This window comes from Cervus elaphus, chromosome 24, assembly GCF_910594005.1.
Source record: "Cervus elaphus chromosome 24, mCerEla1.1, whole genome shotgun sequence".
In the NCBI taxonomy this organism is placed as follows: domain Eukaryota; kingdom Metazoa; phylum Chordata; class Mammalia; order Artiodactyla; family Cervidae; genus Cervus; species Cervus elaphus.
In genome coordinates, this window is record NC_057838.1 from 62797589 (window position 1) to 62822735 (window position 25147).

Genomic DNA, 25147 nt, shown 5'->3' on the forward strand with positions numbered 1-25147 from the left:
CTAAACCCAGTTTTACCTCCCTTCCCTCTCCTGCCGCTTTCTCCTGAGGGTACTCTCTCGGTTTATAAAAAATCCATGTTTCAGGCTTTGCTTCTATTAAACTGAATCTAAAGCATCTACCATCTCAACAAGGGAGAACTTGATCTCTCTTTCTAGTGTTAAGTTGTACGAATCCTGTTTTATGTTTCATTTTGGTGAATTTCATCTTTAATGTATTGGGTAGATTTTGTTTTAATTCAGTAGCTCTCAACTGTGGGAGTCCTTCAGAATTAACTCATTTTGAAATTGCTGGACTGTCTGATCGATCCTGTGCCAGTGGCTTTTCACTTTATATCGGATGTTTTCCTCTATTTCACGTAAAATGTTAAAGGGTTTTGTTAAATAATAATTAGAAGAGTTCCTTTGACTTTTCATTTTGCTTGTTTGGTTTTCACTTTATGTTAAAGGTAAGACTTTTACCACCACTAAGGCTACTCTTCAGAATGCCTACTAAGTACTCCCATAGAGTTCATGCCGTCTTCTTTCCTGCTCAGGAGGGGGGAGCGCTGTGCTCCGGCGCGGATTCCGTGCCTAGACCAACAGCAGGAGAGCCAGCAGGCTCCTTCAGCGGGTGAGTGGCATCCCCACCAAGAAGAGGCTGGCGTCAGGACACGGAACAAGGCACAATCAGCAGAATGCCCGTGTGTTTAATGAGTGCCAAGAGGTGTCCCTTTTTTATACTAGATGCCTAGGATAAAAGGTGCTTTCTCTTCCATCTTGAAACTCGGAGTTCAGGGTGGGCTCGGGAAGAGAGACACACTGGCAATGAATAATTACAGAACTATGAGCACAAATTCCTATTTCCTCTTAGTTCTGTCTTCTTTTTCCCTTCACTTTCACGGACGTTTTATACGGTAAACTATGAAATACCATGGCTCTGAACTTCAGAGAGAAACTTCACTTAATGGAAAGGTTTTTCTTAAATAAAGTAGTTCTCTAAAGCTAAGAACTGAACAGTTACGATTATTCCATTCAATTTCCCTAACCTAAGTAGCTTAAAATTCCGTAATATATTTATTACTCCCTGACAGAGACAGGTGAGCTGTTGCTATAGAGATTTGACATTTTACCGATTATAGAAGTTTTAATATTTATATATAGTGATGTTAACATGATGGTGGTAGCTGGTCTCTTGAACAGAAAACAATTTGTTTTTGCCACATTGCATCACGTTGTTGGGCTTTTCTAAAAGCAGAGCGCTATTTTTATTGCCCTGCCTAATAATGATAAGATGACCAGCCTGGAGAGCTGGCTTGTCTGGTTACTCCCTGTTCACTTTCTTTTCATGATGGCTGTGTCACAGGCCATGTTTGGAAATAGAAGAAATGAGGTGAATATTCTTCATTAGTGATGACCTTTCCACCTTGAATCTGTTCATTCCTCTTCCAGTTCTGAATTTTGTAGCTTCAGCACCTCTAATTAATTTTAAAATAGGCGTGTTTTTCATTATCTTCTGTTTACCATTTTAGAGCTGTATGTTTAGTTCCCTGTGTTTTGTTGTCTTTTGTTGTTTCGGCCCATCTTCTGTGTAAAGTAAACCACTAAGAGAAGATATGCACATTACTTAGACAGGGTCTTTCCCCTTTGGGACCTAGTAGTTTACAGGAGCTCCTGGTATATACAGCTCACTCTAGTATAGATCAGACTGTACTGTTTGTTACAAGTATAGATGATGTATTAGTTCTGAATAGTACTGGAGAACAGATTCTAAAATGGAATCAGAGAAAAGGTGATAGATAGGATGTGGACCTCAATTATAAGACTAACAAAGAGGAAGTAGACAATTTGAAGTGTGGAGAGCAATATGAGCCAAGGTATGCAGGGATAACATCAGTGGTCTGCTTGTAAAATGGCAGGTGGTCTTTTGTGACTGAAATATATATAGAGACCCAAGTGGAAAACTGCTGATGGTTGTAGTAGGTGGTAGAACTGGGTCCTCTCAAATTGTGTGGCCTTGATATCACACTAAGAAGTTTGGTTTTATTTTTAAATAAGTGTTGGAATCCTCTTCAATCAACCAGCATATTTTCCTGACATTCAGATCTTTTCCCAACTGCTTTCATCCTTTAAGAAGGAGAGGTAGAGCAAAAAAATTGATTTTGAAGTGTAGTGATATCACTGTAAAATTTCAAGATTTCGCCAGTTTTGTCACATGCTGCGTCTGTGTCTGGTATTCTCTGGATCGCCTCTTAGCCTGATCCTCAACCCCAGTTTCATTTACAAGTGATTTGTTTTCTCTGTCTTTGTCATCTGTTAAAGTGAGAGACTTGAATCCTAGGTTATTTGAACTATTTTTCTTTTAACTAGTTTTTTTTTTTTTTTTAAAGCCTTTAGAGATCTTAAATGTTTAGAGATAATTTTTGGATAAGTGTAAGCAAACTCTGGATGTTTTTTTGCCTGCTAGACTGAGGTTAAATTAATTGGGACAAATAGTAAAGGTTTAAAAAATGCTTTCTCTTTTTCAACATTTGGGGGCATTAGGTATTGAGAATCAGCTTAAGGTTCACTCTTCTCCTAAAACAACTGAGATAAACCTTTGCTCTTGGGGATGGTCACAGCAGATGTCAAGTGCTGCGTCACTGTCGTCTCTTGGCGCGCACAGCCAGACTTCAGCAGACAGCATGCTCTGTATCACATGGCTGACAGTGGGAGGTATCCAGTGTAGATTCTTCTTGGGGAAATAGATTCAAATTTACTTGGATAGAAATGTGGCAGGTGCTTGTTTAGAGACCCAAAATGCATTCAGTCGGGATGGACTATAAGCTGCCTGGATAGCTGCTGTGTAAGTAAGCAAGCAAGGCTTTCCGCCTCATGCTGCAGGGTCTTAGTTACGTGAATATGCGTGTGCATGTGTGTGCAGTGTTTTCATATTACAGGACAAGGCTCCCTAAAATAGCAGTGCAAAAAGGAATTCTTTGCTCTGGGGACTGCATGGGAGTAATGTGAATCAGTGTGTTCTTTCATACAGGAATGTCACTGGGTAATGGCCTCAGCTATTCTAGTAATCAAGGACTCTCTCCTGTTGCTAATCCTATGATGAACAGGACAAATGGTGGTGGTGAACAGAACCTCGCCAAGCCTGGAAATTCCATCAGTTCGTCATAGTACAGCTGTTGTCCTTAGTGCTCAGGGAGGCACCTGGGGGTGGAAAATTAATATATTCCACGGGGGGTTGAGTTTATTGCTCAGGACAGTTAAGATGTTGCTGAGCTGTCTGTTGCCATTTCCAGCCTGGTTCTGGGGAGGAGCAGGAGAAAATTCACTTTAGCCTCAGGGGTCATACGTGCCTGCAAGCTGTATAAAGACCTCTTTTGTTATTGTTGTTCAGTCACTCAGTCGTGTCTGACTGTTTGTGACCCCATGGACTGCAGCACGCCAGGCTTCCCTGTCGTCCACTGTCTCCTGGAGTCTGCACAAACCCATGTCCATAAAGATTTGGTTTTACTTCAAAAGAAATACTATCTTGATTGAAAGTATAAACGAGTTTTCAAGTTGAATAAATTAAAAGCAGAGCACAGCCACCAGACGAGGTTCAGCTTGATGTGTAATAGACCTCTGAGAGGAGTTCATCAAACAGACCTAAGGGATAGAGTCCCCGTCTAGTGACTGAAAGCGTGCTGGGCAGACCAAAATGATTTCATGTTGAATATGAAATCTTAATGATGCAGACTATACCTTTCACCTTGTCAGATTATAAGTGATCCCTGGGACTGTCTGGGATGCTGGGTTTCTTCCAAGCCTGAGGAACAAGCTCTGCATTTTGGCCACAGCACTCTCTTGGGATGGCAGCTTAGTGCTGGCTTCAGAATTCTCTGTCATCCAAGAAAAAAAAGGAAGAAGAAAATATTAGCCCACATATCTTTACAGTTCCATGTCTTGTCCATAACTCTCCCCTCCACTCCCACCCCCTACTAAACAGGACAGAATATCAATCATGGAGACAATTTAAGTGAGTATTATGAACAGTTTCCTACCTGGAAGAATTATTATTAAATGTTTCTTTATTAAATTGATTATTTGAAACTCAATGCATTTCCCTTAGTTAAACAGTATTATAAATGATGATTAATTTTGATTCTAAGTTAATCCGATTACTGAGAAGCAAGCTTCTTCCTTTTTTCTAAAACTGACAGGAGTATTTCAAAAGGTTTCTGAGCTTGCCTTTGTCGTTCCTCTCTTCCTTTTACCTCCTAGGGCCTCTGGGCCCATATACCTTCTCCCTAGTTGGTTACCTTATCCAATCTGCTTTATTCCCTGAAGTATTCCATGTTGCTACATTATATTTCTTCCTTTTTACCCTAAAACCAGAAACTCAGACACTTTCAATGGAATTTACCTCAGGGGTTGAGAGGAAAGCTAACTTGATCACTAAATTCACACAAAGCAGAATGAAGGCCCTTCAAGGGGTGTATGTCTCCTTATGCCCCTTTAAATTGTGAAATAGGGTTCTGTACTTCTTATAAGAGAATGCTAGCTGCTGCAAGTGAATCTTAGCAGAAGTTTGGCTAATGTGACCAAGTGAAATGAAAATACCGTGGTTATGAGAAGTGTTTGAGTATGTTGGTGGGCATTAGGCTTCTGTTCTTCCTTTTCATGAGTTTTCTTCCTCCAGTTTAGTTTCAGAGTTTAGCAGTTTTGGTCAGGGGCTGGGATGGGGAGAAAAGTAGGGGAGGACAGAGGCAACAACAGGCCATTTACAAACGAGAATGCTAATTTCTCAGCAGACAACCAGACAGAAAGTGCACAGGTCCTAACTGAGTGACTATAGGTAAGACTGACCTAAATCTCTGGGAGCTTGAAAAGTTACCCATACTTCTGTGCATTTAAATTATATAGGAACACTATTTAATCTGTATAGACCTAGAAAATATTTTTAGTCCAGTAATTAATTCCAGAGTTTGTGATCTGAAGTAAACCATACAAAAGAGAAGGTGCTTGTGACTTCATCATATATTCTTATTTACTCTTTATGAGCACATAGCTATTAATAGTAAGGCTAGTCAAGAGACAAAAATTGTCTTCTGTGCTTCATCATCATGTCCTGTCATTTCCTCTTGCTTTTGGTTTACCTAGGTATTTTCAAAATCCTCAGTAGATAATTTCACGTCAGGCATGTAATCAGAATGAAGATCAGGTGTCAGGAGTGCTGTGTTTGTGTGTGTGTGCTCTGGTGTCTGGTTAAATAATGTGGGGCTTATTTTCTGGCAGAGTGGTGTCATATCTCCTTTGATGTTAGCCAGAACTGGGTGGGGTTTCTTAAGCTGCAGCGGGATTTGTCAGGCTAGGGCTCTGTGCACTGGGGAGTTGGTTTTTCGTCTTTCTCTTTGCCAAAAGGCTTTTGCCTTTTTTAATAAACCTGAACCCAGTTATAATTGAGAGTACTTGATGTATAAAATAATAGTCACACGGAGGGTCCAAGTGATGAAACTGAATTATAAGTAGTTTATCGAATAGTCAACCTCAGGAATTGTTTCACATACCACTCTCATTTTACAGCCTAGGGAACTCAACCCCAGGAGGTGACCCACTCAAAGCCAAACTGAGAATCAGACTGAACTAGTGAAGCACGGAAATGTCTTTAACCAGCTTTTTTTCTTATCTTCTGTCAGCAAATTCATTCAAAGTTAACAGTATAAGCAACTATATTCAGTATTTTGCAATAACCTATAAAAGAAAATAATCTGAAAAAGAATATGTATATACATATATATATTTATATATAAAACTGAATCACTTTGCCGTACACCTGAAACATTGTAATCTACTATACTTCAATTAAAAAAGTCCAAACTCAGATAAGTTTCTCTTTTATCTATGCAAATAGAAGAAGAAAAGCATAAATAGTCAATGTGAGATAATTTTTTAAGTTAGATCCTTCTCATTCCCAAGAATATGTTTTTGGATTTTCTTGAGTATCCAGATTAGAGAAGGACACTGTGTGAATAAATATTGTTAAGTGACCTTAAATGTTTCTGTATGTGTTGGATGACATTCATTCATGAGCTTATTAAGATCAATTTTGGAGCATTTGCAGAACTAGCTTAACCTATTTGTAGAGCACCTAAGGAATTTATTATACATGTTTTAGAGTAGAATAATTATAATTGAATAATTTTCTCTTTATTGAAAACTAGGCCTTTTGGGCTAAAAGCCAGTATTTTCACTTCTACTGGCTAGTATTGCCTTTACAGAGTCATTTTCCATAAGTATATTGTGTGTGTTTAAATCATACTTCTATTTATATGTGATGACATGAAAAGAATAGCTAAACTGTGTTGAAAAGCAGATGCTGGGTGGTTGGGTGCACAACCCTCCCACTTTCCAGCTGTCAGATTTTCTATCAATTTTACCCTCTTAAGCCGAATGTAAGCTGCTGTTCATATTCCGTAAACCACATTTCAGCCGAGAAAATGGTTTGGGAGGTTGCAAGGCAGGGAGGAGAGTAAGATTACAGTGAATAAAAAGCTGCCCTTTGAGAATCTGCACTCAGATAAATGAGGTTTAAAAGGTTTTGCTGGTTTTGCTTGTGTTTTCACCAGTGTCCTAAATTAGGGAAAGTTTTGAATAGATTGCATGAAGTATTATAGAAGAATAGATCTGTTGGGCTCTTACTGTATATTTTTAAAGATGGTACAGGTGTTCTTACAAGCTCTCTTTGACTGTGAAACTGTTTATTTATAGACATCCTTTATTGTTTTTTGCTCATAACAGCTTTCAAAGGCTAACTGTAATAATAGTTACCATAAATAAAAAAGAGAAAAGCAGTTCCTTTTTATGGAACCCTTTGACATTCATCAGGCCTTTACAGAATTCTTTTTTTTCGCCTGGCTGTGCTGTGCGGCATGTAGAATCTTAGTTCCCGCACCAGGGATTTAACCCACCCCTGGCAGTGAAAGTGAGAGTCCTAAACACTGGACTGCCAGGGACTTCCCGTATACATTTTTTTTTTAAACCAGTGTGTTTGTACATTATGTATATAAGATTTTTAACTTTTTAAAAAGTGCTTTTATTTATCTGTCTGTCTATGGCTATGCTGAGTCTTTGTTGCTGCGAGTGTTTTTCTGTAGTTGCAGCAAGCAGGAGAAGGGGCTGCTCCCTGTCGTTGCTTCTCGCGTTGCTGCGCCCGGGCCCTAGGCTGGGCGGGTTTCAGTAGTTACGGCACGTGGGCTCAGTGGTTGTGACTCCTGGGCTCTATCAACAGTTGTGGCCCACAGCCTGCGGGATCTTCCCAGATCAGGGATTGAACCCATGTCTCCTGCACTGACACGCAGATTCTTCACTACTGAGCCACCAGGGAAACCCTCCCATATACTTTTTAGTTTCAGGTTATGTTTAAAAATTGAAAGCTTGGTTGGTGTTCTGTAAAGATAGTAATGGACATGACCACAGAGACTGCCTTCTCTAGCTAATTCAGGGAAGATGCCTGCATTTTTCATGCCAGCAGGGCCAAGTGTAGCTTGGTTGACCAAGTCCTTTGCAAGTGATTCATGAAGCAGTATTTACCCTTACAAGATAAGGCCCAGATTCCTAGTCTCTGGTAAGGAAAAGTGATTTCACTTGCCTGATAGTATTTAACCTTTTTTAAAAATAAAATGGGAATGTAACCTAACCTGACCTCCTTTTGTATGTATTTTTACCCTGGTGGCTGAGTTGGTAAAGAATCCGCCTGCAATGCCAGAGACCTGGTTTCGATCCCTGGGTTAGAAAGTCCCCCTGGAGATGGAAACAGCTACCCACTCCAGTATTCTGGGCTGGAGAATTCCATGGACTACAGTCCGTGGGGTTGCAGAGAGTTGGACACGACTGAGACACTTTCACTTTCATTTTAAGAATTACTCTGCAACATGATTTGGAAATTAAGATAAATGGAATAGTTTAAAGGATTTTGAAGACTTGAAATCAAAACACCTGATTTGAATTCTTATAGCTAATAAACTTGGGTAAATATAGGGGTCTTTTTTACCCTTCACTTTTCTTATTGTTGAAAAGGACAGAATGACACTTGCTCTGTTTACCTCCTAGGATGTGAGGAAGAGAGTTTACTTTGGGTAAGACAGTCTGTTACTGAGCTTTTATTTTCCATTCTATAAAATGGTAGAGTCTCTTTTAGCGTGAAAATTTTGCATTTTAATTCCTTGTTTGTTTAAAACAATGACAAGAGTTTCTAGGAATGTTTTCTCTTTGGCACTGCTCGTCACATGAACCCTTGTTTCCCTATTAACCAGGCAGTTGCAGTGGTGCAGAATGGCTGACCTCAGTCTTGCAGATGCGTTAACGGAGCCGTCTCCAGAAATTGAGGAAGAGATAAAACGGGACTTTATTGCCACGCTGGAGGCAGAGGCCTTTGATGATGTTGTGGGAGAAACTGTTGGAAAAACAGACTATATTCCTCTCCTGGATGTTGATGAAAAAACCGGGAATTCGGAGTCAAAGAAGAAACCATGCTCAGACACCAGCCAGGTTGAAGGTAAGTAATTAAACTGGATATAGGTTCAGAAAGTAGATTAGTGACTACACTTTGGGTTATAATCTTATAAACTTTTGAGGAAACTAAACTGAGTTTTTAAGTATAAGTTAGTAACTTTCTCTTTATGTACATTTCTTAGAAACCAAGGAGGTAGGTTCATTACCTTTTAGTTGAATATGTATTCTTCAGGCTGTAGATTACTCTTAACCTTCTCTTAACCCTAAAGTTTCTTCTGTAATGTCTCAACTACTGTATAATCTGCTTATTAATTTCCTAAATTAAACTGCCTGCTATGCCTCTTTTTTGAAAGTAGCTTTGTAAAGTTAGATACTTTATATTTATAACAAGACTTAATTTGGATTGGAGTCAGATGCCACCTGTCTTTGAGAGTAATCCTAGGTCAGGATTAAAAAATGGATTAAACCCCTTTAAAAGAGATTTGCTGCCTTTATATATTGCTGGATCAAATTTGCTAACATTTGAGGATTTTTGTATTTATGTGCATGTGGGATATTGGTCTGTTTTCTTGTGAGGCCTTTGTCTGGTTTTAAAATTGAGGTCATGTTGACATCATAAAATGAGTTGGGAAGTGTTCCCTCCTGTTCTGTTTTCTAGAACGGTTTGTGTTGAATTGATTTTTTCTTTAGTGTTTGACAGACTTTGTCAGTGAAGCCATCTGGACTGGGAGTTTTCTTTGTCAACTTTTTGACTAAGAATTCAGTTCCTTTCAGAGGCAGAGAACTGTACATGTTTTTTCTTCTCAAGTGAGCTTTGGTGGTTTGTATCTTTCAAGAGATTGGTCTGTTTCCTCTAAGTCATTGAATTAATGGAGATGAAATTATAATACTACCTTATCCCTCTAATGTCGAGGATCTCTTGTCATGTCCTCTCTTTCATTATGAAAATTTGTTTCCTCTTTTCACTTGAGGAGTCTAGATACTAGTTTATTATTTTTTTTTTAAAGATCCAGCTTTTGGCTTCATAGGTTTCCCCCCCCCCCCCCCAGGTATACAACAGACCCTGTCAATATTTGTATGTATAAATAGAAATGATCACCATAAGTCTAGTTAACATCCATTACCACATATAGTTATACCTTCTCTTCCCCGTGTGATGAGAATTTCTAAGGTCTGTTCTCTCAGCAACTTTCAAATATAGTACAGTGTTATTATTAACTATAAAACTATGCTGTACATTGTATCTTCAGGATTTACTTCTTTTATAACTAGAAGTTTATACCTTTTGAACTCCTTTCACCCATTTTTCTACCCACCCCCCCACCTCTGGCAACCACATAAAATAGGCTTTTAATGTTATAAATTTCTCCCTAATCCTAGTTGTAGATGTGTCCCATAGATTTTGATGTGTTATGCTTTTTATTTTCATTCAGTTCAAACATTTTCTGTTTTGTCTTATGAATTCCTCTTCAATGTATCAGTTATTAGAATTATGTTAATTTCTCAGTATTTAGGGATTTTTTTTTTTAGATGGTCAGAAGACCCTTTAAAATTTCAGTTTATTAAAATTTTTGGGGGGTTTCATCATATGGCCTGTCAAGGTCGGTGTTCTGTGAGCACTTGCAGTAAAGTGTACAATGCTGTTATTTATTGTGTGAAGTAGTCTTATTAATGTCAGTTAAGTCCAGTTGGTTGATAGTGTTATTCATGTTTTTCATATCCTTGCCTACTTTATGTTTACTTGTTCTCATGACTTGAGAAAGATATTGAAGTTTTGATGTAATTTTGTGGATTTGTTTCTCCCTTCAATTCTGTCAGTTTTTGTTGCATGTTTTTTGAAGATCTCTCATCATGTGCATATATATATATTTACATTGTTATGTCTCATCATGTGCATATATATTTACATTGTTATGTCTTCTTGATGAATTGACCTCTGATTGTCTCTTTATTCCTGGTAATTTTCTTTTTTCTGAATTCTCATTTTCATCTTGCATTAATGTAGCTACTCTAGTTTCCTTAGTTAGGGTTTGCTTGGTATGTCTATCTTCTTCCTTTCACTTTGAACGGGTTTCTTTTTTAATATTTATTAATAATGGGTTTCTTAGAATATAGATGGTTCTTGCTTTTTAAATCTAACCTGAAGACTGTCGTACATATACACCATGGAATTTTACTCAGCAGTCAAAAAGAATTCATTTGAACCAGTCCTAATGAGATGGATGAAACTGGAGCCCCTTATACAGAGTGAAGTAAGCCAGAAAGATAAAGAACATTACAGCATACTAACACATATATATGGAATTTAGAAAGATGGTAACGATAACCCTATATGCAAAACAGAAAAAGAGACACAGAAATACAGAACAGACTTTTGAACTCTGTGGGAGAAGGTGAGGGTGGGATGTTTCAAAAGAATAGCATGTATACTATCTATGGTGAAACAGATCACCAGCCCAGGTGGGATGCATGAGACAAGTGCTCCGGCCTGGTGCACTGGGAAGACCCAGAGGAATCGGGTGGAGAGGGAGATGGGAGGGGGGATCGGGATGGGGAATAAGTGTAAATCTATGGCTGATTCATATCAATGTATGACAAAACCCACTGAAATGTTGTGAAGTAATTAGCCTCCAACTAATAAAAAAATTAAAAAAAAAAAAAAAATCTAACCTGAAGAACTCTTGTCTTTTAGTTGATGTGTTTAGACTATTTATTGAAATACTTGACGTGATTATTGATATGGTTGGATTTAATCTGTCAGTTTGTTGTTACTTTCCTGTTTCTTCCATCTGTTCTTTAGTCTAGTTTTTTCTATCTGCTTTTGGATTAAGTGAATATTTTTATGATACTGTTTTAACTCTAGTATTGTCTTGTTATGTATATTTCTTTTAAAAGTTGTTTTATATTTGACCTAGATTTTACAGTGTACATTTTAAATTTCTTCCAGTTTGCCTTCCAGTAATATTCTACCATTTCACCTAGAGTGTAAAATTCCATGCAAAACAGTAAATGTCCAAATTGTCTTTCATATTTTGTGTTAGTCATGCACATAATTTGACGTTTTTTTGTGTTAGTCATATACATAGTTTGACATGTGTTAGTTACCTACATTGTTATTATTTTTGCTTTAGATTGTCAGCTATCTTTTAGAATGAAATAAAAATATGGAGGAGAACGCTTTACTCTCATTTTTACTATTTTGGGCATTCTTCATTTTGTGTGTGTGTATGTAGACCCAAATTTCTGTCTAGCACCATAGTCTTCCTGCCTAAAAACTTCTAATACTTCTTCTCTTACAGTACAGATCTAGTTAACAGTAAATTATCTCACCTTTTTTAATTTGAAAAACAAACCTTAAGTTTTGGAAGGTATTTTTTGCTAGGTGTCATACTCTGTGTTACTCTTTTCTTTCAGTAACTTAAAGGACAATTAGTCTTCCAACTTGCAGTTTCCGATAAGAAGTCTGTTAACAATCTTGATAGTTATTCCTTTTATTCCCTTCCTCTGCCTGCCTTCAAGGTTTTATCTTGATCTTTTAGCAGCTTGAATATGTTGTGTTTAGATAATAAATACCTTTAATAAATACCTTTAAAAAAAGGTATTTCTTTGTCTGCACCAGGTCTTAATTGTGGCATGCAGGGTCTTTCAGTTGTGGCATGCGAACTCCTGGTTGTGGCATGTGAGATCTAGTTCCCTGACCGGGGATTGGACCCAAGAGCATTGGAACCTCGAAGTTTTAGCCACTGGACCACCAGGGAAGCCCTAGCTGATATTTTGCCTTCCTAGCATTCTCTGAGCTTGTTCTCTGCTTTGCCTCTTTCTTTTTCTCTCCTCCTTCTGGGATTCCAGTTACTTTTTTGTTGAATTGTTGAGTATTGTCTCACCGATCTTGGATGCTTTGGTTTTTTTCCTTCCCTCTTTTTTCCTCTTTTTGTTTCATTTTGGGTATTTTCTTTTAACCTGTATTCAAGTTCCCTGATGTTTTTTGCTGGCTGCATTGAGTCTAATAATGAATTCTCAGTGACATTCTTTATCTTTAATATTTTTACTGTTTTTAACTTACAGCATTTCTATTTGACCTTTAGAGCTTCCATCTCTCTGCTGAAATTAGCTATCTATTAATGCATATGTCTGTCTTTTTCACTATAGACTTTAACACATTAATCATAATTTTTAAATATCTTTCTAGTAATTTAAATATCTGGGTCATTCCTCAGTCTGATTCTTTTGTCTCTTCACTGTTTTTTTCTGGTACTTTTTATGTGTGTGTTAATTTCTGAGTGACTTCTAGACCTCACATGTAAAACAGAGACCGAGATAAACAGATTCTTGCCTGGCAATGAGTGTATGGTTAGGCTGCTCAAGATGGCTGCTCTCTTGCTCTCTGTATGTACGTCCCCTGTCGGGCCAGTGCCTGCTTCACGTATGCCCTACTCACATGACTGACCTTCCTACACCCTTGCCCTTTCCTAGCTGGTGATTGTTTTTTATCAAAGGGGCCATGAGGGCTGTGCCCCTCCACTGGTTTTCCTGGTGCCTAATGAGCCCTCCTGACATCAAATCCTGTATAACTGATAATCACCCCTGCCATCTGGGAGCAAAGACTACCTCCATGTCCTAAGCCTGTCTTCCGCTGCATGTGGCGGGGTATCACTCCAGGACCTTGCTTCAGCTGTGTGAGGCCCCCCATCCATTTCACCGTTGATGTCTCTGTTGCTGACTGTGGGCTCTTTCTTCAGTCTTGGAACTGGGCAAGACCTTGTAGACCTGGGGGTTACAGCCCAACAGTGGCATATCTCTTCTTTTACTAGGTAGTTTGTTCAAAGTGTTGAGGCCAGGGCTGAGCTAGGGTTGGGCTTTGCTGGTACTGTGATGGTCTTCATTGCACTACTGGCTTTAAATGTGTCTGTTCCTGGTCCTTAGAGTAGGGGCTGAGGGGCTGAACGGCCTGTTGTCAGTCCTTGTTCCACTCGCAGCTTTTGGCCTCTGCTGTGCACCTGTGCCTCCGGAGGTCCTCTTTCCCCTCCCTTGTCAGAAGAGTGAGGGGTAGCCTGGGAGGGGCAGGAGTTTTGTTTATCTCTGTTTTTGGTGTTGGTTTAGGCTCAGTCCTGTGTGCATGTATCTCATGGTTGAGTGTTTTTCTCAGTAATATTATCCCTCTTACATGGATAGGATTTTCTAAGTATTGGTGTAGGATCCTGGGCTCAGACTTTTTCTGGCTCCTCCCTAAAGTAAGAGGGGATTTTTTTCCTTACTCCTTCCCCAGCTGCATCAGGCCTTCACCTGGCCCTGGGATTGACAGGGTTTGATACTTCTCCCCCAGCAGCTGAAAGCTTTTGTTTGCAGAGGGGAGAAGGGCCCTAGGGGACAGGACTTCTTGCCTTTGCTTTAGTGGCACCTTTTTCTAGTCTGCATCATGGAGGGCAGCACCCTGGTGTCCCCCCTCCCCGCCGCCAGTCTTTGTAACCTGCGAGTGGATTTTAAGTCCTTTCGTGTCTGTGGAGCCCAAGGACCCCTTACTCTCATGGCTAGCCTTCACTTAGCCTTTAGCAGGGCTTCTCTGGTGGCTCAGATGATAAAGAATTCTCCTGCAATGTGGGAGACCTGGGTTCGATCCCTGGGTTGGGAAGATCCCCTGGAGGAGGGTATGGCAACTCAATCCAGTATTCTTGTCTGGAGAATCCCATGGACAGAGAACTCTGGCGGGCTAAAGTCCATGGGGTCTCAAAGAGTCCGACTTGACTGAGTGACTAAGTACAGCACAGCTGTTAGCATATTTTTTGTATTTTTCCCCCATACCACCTTGTTTATAGAAGGCTTAACATAGGATAAATGGGAGGAAGAGGAGAGGTGGCTAGTTGGAGACATCAAGAGAGAAAGGAAAAGAGCTTCCTTATTTCAGTTCAGTCGCTCAGTTGTATCCGACTCTTTGCGACCTATGGATTGCAGCATGCCAGGCCTCCCTGTCCATCACCAACTCCCCGAGTTTACTCAAACTCATGTCCTTTGAGTCAGTGATGCCATCCAACCATCTCATCCTCTGTCGTCCCCTTCTCCTCCTGCCCCCAGTCCCTCCCAGCATCAGGGTCTTTTCCAATGAGTCAACTCTTCGCATGAGGTGGCCAAAGTATTGGAGCCTCAGCTTCAGCATCAGTCCTTCCAATGAATACCTAGGACTGATCTCCTTTAGGATGGACTGGTTGGATCTCCTTGCAGTCCAAGGGACTCTCAAGAGTCTTCTCCAACACCACAGTTCAGAAGCATCAATTCTTCGGTGCTCAGCTTTCTTTATAGTTTCTTTGTTCAAAATGCAGTTCTTAGGCAAACCTTAGATACGACTCGACAATCTGTTTTGCTTGGTCTTCCTCTATTTTTGGTGAGCAGCAGCTACTCTCTAGTTGCGGTGTTTGGGCTTCTCATTTTGGTGCCTTCCCTTGTTGCAGAGCTGGGCTCTGGGGTGTGTGGGCTTCCTTCAGTATTTGTGACCCGTGGGCTCTAGATCTCAGGCTCAGTAGTTATGGCACCCCAGCTTAGTTGCTCTGAGGCATGTGGGATCTCTCCAGATCAGGAATCGAACCCATGTCTCCTGAGTTGGCAGGTAGATTCTTTACCACTCAGCCATCAGGGAAGCCCAGCAGTCTGTTTTTTAACAGGCTCTTGCAAGTGATTTGGATGCCCGTCCCTGACTGAGAAACACTGATCTTAGAGAAAGGGCCTAAGTCAGTCCTTGGAAGGATGACTAGATCCTCAGACACGGTCCTTCAGCTGACTGGGGCTTTCTGTTGAGGAGCTTCGCAACTAACTTCATTGGCCACCAGAGGGCGATGTTGGCACACGTCTGACTTTTGCGCGAGGAGGAGGCCTTGCATTGAGACCATGCTGAATCCCCGCCATTTTGCCCAAAGCGGACTTACTGTGGCTCTCTTCTTCACAGCACACATGCCCTCTTGACTTCTTGCTGTTTCCCTTTTCTGCCAATTGATATGCCAGCTGTGGGACTCTGAAATCTTTTGCAGGAGACAAAAAATGTAACAGTTATCTCAGAGCATGGGATTAGTTTTAAGAAAAAAACTTGGGTTGTTTTCAGTGCTATGTGTCTTTAGCTGAGAATGTTTTCATTTCCTGAAGCCGGAGTCTTGTCTCTCTGTGAAATCAGAAAGAAGACAGTATAGAGTCTTTTGAATGAAGACTTACCCAGTAGTGCACAGCTTTCCCATGATTAGAACCCATGTCTTATCTACACAGCAGTATGCAGACCTTTTTCCTGCTGTAAAACCTCATTGTTTTTCTGCAGTAATGTTTTTATTCTTCTCTCTTGAGCTTACATTTTTGAGATCATTAGTTGTTAAATGGTTAGAATCTCCATCTCCCTTTTATTTTCTTCTAAACTCATTGCGTTGCTTTTATTTTATTCTGGTAAGTGGCTTATTTCTTAGTTTTGCAATTATGATCTAGTCTGGTAATGTCATTTTAATGAGCTTTTCATAAGGCAAAAGTTAATTTCAGTGTTCTCTAACCTAAAAAGGTTAATTTATAGTTTAGTGATCAGTCTACAGAAGATCTATAGTTGTATAGGTAGATCAATATGGTTGGTCAATCTACAGTTAAATAACAATGAGAATAATAATAGTTGACGTTTACTTAACAAAATGGATTTGCCACAGTGCTGCCTCCAGTGTTCTTGCTTTAGTCCTCTTGGTGACCGTGGGAGGTAGATATTACCCCTCTTTCAGACGAGGCTGTTTTTAAGGCTCAGGAGTTCAGTTCAGTTAGTCACTTAGTCATGCCTGGCTCTTTGCGACCCCATGGACTACAGCACGCCAAGCTTCCCTGTCCATCACCAGCTCCCGGAGCTTGCTCAAACTTATGTCCATCAAGTCAGTGATGCCATCCAACCATCTTACCCTCTCTAGTCCCCTTCTCTTCCTGCCTTCAATCTTTCCCAGCATCAGGGTCTTTTCCAATGAGTCAGTTCTTTGCATCAGGTGGCCAAAGTACTGGAGCTTCAGCTTCAGCATCAGTCCTTCCAGTGAACACTCGGGACTGACTTCCTAGCAGAAGGGAATAGTATTTGACCACTTAGTTTACAGTGATAGGACCACAGCCTGAACCCAAACCTTGTGATTTAAAACGGTGTGTTCTTTCTGTGAATCCATACTGTCTTCATGAATGCTTACTTTATGATTGATTTAATGTCTCATAGATACTGTTTTTCAAAACTAAAGATTCACTTATTTAAGTCAAAAGAATTATCAGACCTGTAAACAGTATGTTCAGGGAAATGTAAATGAGAGTCTTATTTTATTTGCATAAAGAGCATGTACTTGAGAACTCTACTACTAAGTTATATAAATTTATAAAGTCTTCTACTTTCCTAGACAACTATTTTGCATCTTCTTGTTCATTTGAGGACTTTTAGAACAGATATTCAGTAAACTCAATCAGAATAGAATTGATATACTACCCACCCCTCAGCCAGTCTCCTAACCTACATTTTTCTGTGCCCTTTCCTCTGCTCTTACTCTGACTTTCAGGAGTGAACTGCTCGTGCTCTCGCTCAAGGGTACTACTGTAGTCTTTGTCTCTTCTGTCTCTTGTATCATCAGTTTCTCTGGGTCATTCATCAGCATCAAATATACCCTAGTATTTTCCTTCATAAGAAAAATTGTTCTACCTCAATCTATGCCCTTCTCATTTACTTTTCTTTTATTCTGCTCCTTCTTTGAGTTGCTTTCCCTCTTAAACCCACTTCCATCCAACTTTAACCCATACCACTTCACTCAGTTGCTCCTTTGAGGGTACAAGCCTTTACATTGGCAAGGATGAATCTAGATCATTTTGACCTGAGCAACCAAAAGGAGTGATTTATCATTTTGTGAGATGGGAAGGCTGTAGAAGGAGTAGATTTTGAGGGAAAGGTAAGAATTTCAGTTTATCTGATAGTAGAGAAGATATCTAGTCAAGAGCAATAGGCAGCTAGATGAAAGAACCTGGAATTGAGAGCGTAATTCTGGGCTGGAGAGACACATCTGGAGGTTGATGATAATTAAAGCTTTGGCTGAAGGTGGTGGTCTACAAAAATTCCTTTATGATTGATGTAATTGTCCAAGAACATTTCCTATTTCCTGACTTGCAATCCTGGCTCACGTCTACAAGTCCTTATCCGCCTCTGTCTTTTTGTCTTCTCCTTGGTGAGTGCCTTTCGTACCTGAGCCTGCCCTTTTCAAGGCACTTGTAAAGTCATAATTAAGCTATTTGTTGTCTCACACTCAAGCTGTTCTAGAATAGGGGTAGTATTTTGTTTATTTTTATATTCTGGCAGAATGACACATTTAGCAAAAGCAAAGAGGCATAGAATAAGTTCATTGTGTACCAGCAGCTTCAGGTTGCTCAGTGATAAGAAACAAGAGGTCAAATGATAAGTGAGACAAGTGACAGAGTGGAAGCAAGGAGACACACGTCCAGCGACATTACGCGGAGTCTCACAGTCTGGGCCGAGATAGAGGCAAGTGGGAAGCTTGTCAGATGTGTGTTAAAGAGGGGTCACTGCTCTTGGCACAGGGTAGCGGTACAGTCTTTGCTTGTTAAGCTGAATTGAGATCATTTGGTCTGTTACTGAACTGAAATTATCTTATTCAGGTTTGGGTTATGTTAAGGTGCAGACTAACAGGTAACTCTAAGTCTGCAGACTAAAGTGGTAGGTCTTCATTTAGGTGTAGGTGTCTGATCCTGAACCCTCTTTATAATTTTTTGCAAAGACTGTTTTCTGACTTTGATTTGAAAATATACTTTATTTCTTTCCTAAGTTTCTTTTTGGAAAAGAAAAAAAATAGTACTAACAGTTATAGTTCATAGTAATGGTACCCTACCTGGTGTGAAAGAAAAGCAGAGATTTCTTAAGAGGTTAATTGGCCATGTTTTATCTATAGCTGAGAAACTTTTAAAAGTTGCTTAGGGCAGAGATACCAAAGAAGTAAACTATCTGAATCCAGCCATCTTTCATGTACTTAAAAAAAAAAAATCCTTTCCTCAGAGATAAAATGTTTCCGGTATTCTTAGGCACAGACTCCAGGTATGTTAGGAAGAGCATTTGTTTCTTACAGTTAAATTTCTAACTCTGGAAACGATGCAGGCATCTTTATGTTAAGATCGCTTCGAGAAGCCACAGCAGTGTTCCTCCCTCCCCTGTGTAGATGGCATGTCTGGTCCTGAAAACAAGGAAATAGCACACAACTCATGGGCTCTGGTATTGCTCTCATTTGAAATCTTCTGTTAATAGCTTTAGTCCCTTGATTATAAAACTGAAACTTCACTGTAAAGAAAATTAGAAGATTAAAGTGTTTTAAAAGTACAGTCTCTGAAATTTTGTTTTTGGAACTTGAAGGTTTACTTAGGAGTTCCAGCTTTTGCCTTCTCCCTCCTTATTGTCCCCTGCTGCTGCCCCGTACACACACAGGCGGTCACGTTTATTCCAGTCGTTCATTGATTCTCTAAGCAACTTTGTTGAGAATGCTGTATTATTAAGGAGAAAAAAATGATCCTCAAAGCTGTGACCTCAAGGAGTTTACAGTTCATTAGTGAAGGTAGTCAAGTGCCAAAAGAAAGGAGCAAATAAAGAGCTGTGTGATGTGAGAGGGGTGTGATAATATCTGATTTCAAGACTAGGAGAGGAAGCTTGTCTTGAGAAGGAAGCACAGGTACGGGCAGAAGCGTTTCATTGCAGATGCTTTAGGTTTATGTGTGTGGTGGAAAAAGGGGTAGGAGATCTCTTCTGACACGGCTTCCTATTTTCTCTGAAAGAGGTGAGGTCATAATGCTGAGAAATGGAGGTGGAAGGGGATACAGTTTTGAAGAGAATAGAGGTGGTTTAGAGTAGACATTTCAGTGTGTGGTGTAGACAGGAATGTTTGGGCAAGTACAGGTTGGTAATGATGAATTTATCATCATATATCAATCTGCCTTTGCTTTGGAAACAACCCAGCTTCTTTTGGCCATCTTTTCTTATAGGGAAAACTGAGTGTAGATATATGGGAATCTCTGTTCTAGCATCACAGTTTTTCTGTAAATTTAAAGAGCTGGTCTACAGTAAAAATTTTGTTTAAAAAATTGAAATTCAAGTAAGTGAAAATCTCCCCTAACTCTGACTTATCTATTTATTTTTTAAGAAGAAGTAGATCTTTTAGGATTATTTACTATGTAAATTACAAACAGAAATTTGTAAGTTTTAAACAAATAGGTTCAACCTCTGTTTACTTTGCCACTTGGAAATTTTTCTACTAGAATGTATAAACCATTCTTTGTAACCCTGCATTGGTCTAAAGTAGTAATCTTGAAACTTTTTAGTCACATACCCATATGGGAATTCTCAAAAATTTTGTACTCTTTGTACATTTTTAAGTTGACAACTATATTTTTTAAGCAGAAGTTAACATAGTTGGAAAGTATGTAATTTTCAGGATGTTTCACTTTTACCACATAAAATAATAGTTATATCAGTCCTTTAAATGTATCCAAATGCTTCTAAATATATAGCATTTTGATTCCTATTGTCATTTACTTAAAACAATGCATGAACAAGCTGTTCTTTATCATTTGAAATGTAAATCTTTCTTTTGATCCCTTGAGCCCTCATTTCTATTCCATTTGTCATAGAGTTTTATCCTAACGGAATATATTTTTAAACTTGAAAGGTTTTTTTCTTGGATAAGTTATCATATTTCTGTAACAAGTATGTAAACTTAAATTTTGATGTTAAAAGTTCCTGTAACCAAAGGATCCTAAGTATAACTTGGTCCAGAGGAGATTTATCATCACAATTACTAGTAGTATCCAGTTGATCACCTTTGTCACAATTTTGACAAATTATTACCAATCATAAAAGTTGAATCTGATTGGATTTTTTTTTGGGGGGGGGTGGCTGCTTGGCTTGTGGGATCTTAGTTCACCAACCAGGGATTGAACCTGAGTCTTCTGCTGTGGAAGCACAGAGTCTTATTCACTGAACTGCCAGGGTATTCCCTGGAAGTGTTTTTCTAGTGAGATTATTTGCTCTATTATTTTCCTTGATTAGATTCTAAATCTGTGAGTAACAAATTTTTTTGCTGCTATGGAAAGGATTTAACAATATTTATTCCTGTTGTTTTCATAGATAATAACAGCCAAAAAGCCCTATTCACACAGCTGCTTATGTGAGAATGGAAGCTTTATTATAGCAATATATTCAGTTCTTTGAGTTCTATGCTAAGAATTCCATAACTCAGTATTATTAAAATTTATTTTTAATGTCCAATCAGAAGACAGCCTCATTATGACCTCTTTCAATTTTGGAAAATCAAAGAATTGGAAACTCCCTAACCTAGAAAGGATTTGTTAATCATTTAGGGGCTTGCTTTTGTTTCATGGATGTGTGGTATTTTCTTTCATCCTTATGAGGAAAATAACATACTTCTTTTTAAAAGTCTAGTTGTGTCAGCATTGTTTCCCTGAGTGATGATTTATTCTCTTTGAGTGTGGTGTCTTTTTTTTGGTAGTGGTCTCCCTGAGTTATTTGGCCATGCTGTCTGTTTGCGAGTCCCTGGTAGGGACGTGACCGTGCTGCCAGGTGTCGTGTGGGGCTCCCCCACCGCTTCTCTGGGTATCGCCATTCACCCGGCGAGCAGGCTTCCTCTTTGCCAGAGCATTCAGGTCTTTTCCCACCTGGGGATTGGCACAAAGCTGGCTGTTGTGGGTGAGGAGGGAGAGCATGGGGGACGTAGGGCCTGGCCTGGCAGCTTTTCCTGAAGTGCCACCATCGCGGCTGTCTCCAAGCCTCGAGTCACCTCCAAGGAGTGCTGTTTCCTTGCTGTGCCTTCTTTGGGCTGGGGTTTCTTTCTTCTCAGGGTGGTCTGTTGGCTTCATTTACTTAGATATTTCTTGTAATTTCTGGTCTGCTAGGGGGTACCCTTCTTGATTTCTAGATCTTTTATTGCCTTTTTTAAAAACCAATCTTTCCTGCTACTTCTGACTGCTTGTGATAGCATGTTGAAGCTGGCCTGTGTGCTTCAGTCTGCTGTCTGTCCACTCTAAGGTGCTCAATTAAAACAGTAGTTTATATTTGTGAAAATCTTCCTTTTAATCCCCGTCTCTGGTTCCCTGCACTTCATTCCTTAGCAGTTAGCAATGATGTTTGGTATATGTTTTTCCATAGTTTTCCTGATTATTTATGTGTGTTGTTTTTCATAGTGCTATTATGTCATACTTGCTTTTACTTTATTCTTTTCTTTTTTTTTAAAGCAACATGATTATATATATATATTTTAATATTTATCTATTTGGCTGCATTGAGTCTTAGTTGCAGCACATGGATCTTGGTTACATCACATGGGATTTTCACTGTAGCACACAGGCATGTGTGATCTAGTTCCCCAAGCAGGGATTGAACCCCTGTCCCCTGTGTTACAAGGCAGATTCTTTTTATTTTTTTTACATGGCAGATTCTTAACCACTGAACCACCAAGGAAGTCCCTGATTATATTTTAATATATGTGCTTTTTTCTTTAATAGCATTTGGCATCCTGAAATCTTCCCATATTAGCTATCTCATTTCTTGTAATAGCTGCATCTTATTTCACGGCTTAGTGAATCTCCCGGTAGGCATTTGTTACTTTTAAAACAATGCCACAATAAGCATCCTATTTACTTTCATTTTTGTGTACTTTTATATCTTTTTCATAAACTACCTACCTAAAATGAATTGTTACGCTGGTATTTCAAAATTTGGTAAACTGTCAGATTTTCTCACAGAAAGTTTGTTTCTCCAGTGGTGTATGAGATTACCCTTTTTCTTACACCTTTGCCGTCAAGGGCTATTATCAAATTTAAAAAAGATTTCATCATACTTATAGCCAAAAGATGATATCATTTTGTAATATGCATTTTCCTATAGTCTACATTTTATTTTCTTTTTGCAAATTGCATTTTAAACTGAGGTAAATTTTTGAAAATAGGCACTCTTTCTTGAGCTAGGAAGAATACATTTTATAAGCTTACTGTATGAGTGTGAATTTATTTATGTGAAATATGTTCTAGCTCATGTTTGTTTTCTCTCTTGATAAATAGAACACAATATGTGAAACCCTAGCATGGTGCATGATGCACGCTGGGTATTTAAGAAAAGTCTGTTATCTTTCGTTCCTTTTATTTTCCTCCTCTTGTTCCAGTTAATTGATATTTTCTTTTCAGTCTGCCTTATTCTTTTAGGTTTTTCTCTAGTTGTTCCTCTGTTACCTAAAATAACAGAATGAATGATCTTTTCAGTGAGTTTATGTGAAAGATTTCTGCCTTGGGTTTGTGAGACCCAGAAGTTTGGGCTAGACTTTTACTTGTCCTATGAAAAATCTGTCTGTGAGGTTAAGAGGATTTGCAGGAACTTCTTGGGTTGGCAGGCTAACTGCAGAGCTAGGCAGGTTGCTGAATGTTAGATATAGTCAAAGCTTTTCAGAAAGGTTATATGTCTTCAAATTGATCTGTATAGTAAGAGCAGTCAGTATCCCATCAGAATTTTTTTTTATAAATCAACTATTTTATTTATTTAGAGATTTTATAAATCTCTAAAATTTATATGGAAAAGCAAAAACACTAAACTATAACAACACAATTTTGGAAAAGACCTAATTTGGAGGACACACATGATGTCACTTTAAGATTTTATAAAATACAATTTTAATTATATTGTGGTACTGGCAAATGGAGAAGTTTATAGATTAGTGGAACAGGAGAGTCCAGAAACAGACCTACATGTAATATGGTCAATTGCACCTTTTCAACAAAGGTGCAAACCAATCAGTGGAATAAAGGAACAATCAGATATCAGTGAACAAAAAAGTGAACCTAGACCTATATCGTAACACCACATAAAAAAGGGCTTATTGTGGAACCTAAATGAAAACCATAAAACTTCTGGAGGAAAACATCAGAGAAAATCATGTGACCTTGTGTTAGGGAGAAATTTCTTAGATACCCCACCAAAAGCATGGAAACATGAAGGAAAAACTGTAAACTAGACTTTATCAAAATGGAAGTCTTTTGCTGTTCAACAGACACAGTTAAGAAAATGAAAATATGTTTCTTGGGTGTATGTTTTTGGAAAATACTTTAATTGGAGAAAATATTTGCAGAACTCACCTGATAAGGGTTTGTATTCAGAAAAATAAAGAACCTTCAAAATTCAATAATAAGAAAATACACAACCCAATTGAAAAAAAATAGTCCCCCAAATCTGACCATTCAGTTGATCAAAGAAAATTAAAGACTGGCAAACATATGAAAGGATGCTCAGTGTCCTAAGCTATTAGGAAATGAGACACCAGGTATATTGTTGTTTTTGTTTAGTCGCTAAGTCATGTCTGACTCTTTGTTAACCTATGTACTGTAGCTCGCGAGGCTCCTCTGTCCATAGAATTTCCCAGGCAAGAATACTGGAGGGGGTTGCCATTTCCTTCTCCAGGGGATCTTCCTGACCCAGGGATCGAACCTGCATCTTCAGTTTGTCAGGCAGATACTTTACCCTTGAGCTACCTAGGAAGTCCACATGGTCTCTATTAGAATAGCTTTTTTTTTTTTTTTTTTAAGAATAGCTTTTTTTTTTTTTTTTAAAAAAAAGCCCACTGCTTCCAGAAGTGCTGCAGGTGACCTCCAGGTAATCATCATGTACAGAAGCAGTGATGGGACCCTATACTTTTTAATGTGGCAGTTGTTTTATTTCTTTTTGGTTGCATCGGTTCTTAGTTGCTGACCAGGGAATACACCTGCGTCTTCTGCATTAGAAGGTAGATTCTTAACCACTGGATCACCAGGAAAGTCTGTGTCCTTGGAGTATTTGGTTTGAATCACTGGTTCTAAACCACTGGTGCTACATGGTAATTTATTGAGTATAATGATAGTCTTTGACAATGTACAGGGCAGGAAAGACTTTGACTTGCTATAAGGAAGCCTTCTCCTGTAGTTGTGGCTCCTATTAGAGTTTGAATGCTGTAGAAATTAATGACTCAGTTCTGTTCCCTGTTTTTGGGTTTCCTTTCATTCGATCTTTAAATTTTGGACAGATTTTATCTGCTGTAAGCTAATGCTTTGAAGAGTGACAAAAATTCCAGTAGTTAGACAGTAGTGGCATCTGTTTTTCATTTTTCTGTCAGAGTGGGTAATTATTCTTTGTGGTCGTTGCAGGTACTCCATCTTCTCAAGCCACAGTGCTCGCTAACGGTGACCATGGAATAGAGCGGAATGATGTCACTGGTAAGTGGTTCCCGGAGTCCTCAAATGTGTGGGTGGAACAGTCATGGTAAACACCTAACACCTTGATCAGCTCCTTTGAGGAGGATTGTTAGTGGAAACATATGGATTATTTGTCAGGGTACTCTTATTCTTGGTTGTTGTGTTTAAATCCAGGGCATCTGCCCCATAACATTTCCAACAACGGAGAGAGTGAATTTCATTTGATATTCTGTGAGTATATTTTACAGTTGTACCACTCAAGAGCTGGGTCAATCTTAATAATACACTTTTTTTTTTTATAATACACTTTTGATGCAGAATGACCATCATCAAAATATGTAGTGTTGGGGTCCTCTGGCTGCCACAACTCTTTGAGCAGGTCTTGTCCCTGACTTCTGTCCACACTGTGCTTAGTTTGCTTTCCATGGGTCAC

At 39.0% G+C, this 25147-nt stretch overlaps 1 protein-coding gene across 8 annotated transcripts in view; it reads left to right on the forward strand.

The window, feature by feature from the left end:
- The first annotated feature begins 2668 nt into the window (after positions 1–2668).
- Positions 2669–25147, forward strand: part of MAP4 (microtubule associated protein 4) — a 98495-nt gene continuing 76016 nt past the window's right edge. For 5 of the 8 annotated variants that reach the window (XM_043885653.1, XM_043885655.1, XM_043885656.1 and 2 more), the window contains exons 1-3: positions 2669–2821; positions 8265–8506; positions 24667–24735. In XM_043885653.1, coding sequence (XP_043741588.1) covers positions 8284–8506; positions 24667–24735 — 292 coding nt within the window. In that variant the 5' untranslated portion in view covers positions 2669–2821; positions 8265–8283. The remainder of the gene's footprint in view (positions 2822–8264; positions 8507–24666; positions 24736–25147) is intronic. The other 3 variants (XM_043885658.1, XM_043885660.1, XM_043885659.1) reach the window with 2 other exon arrangements.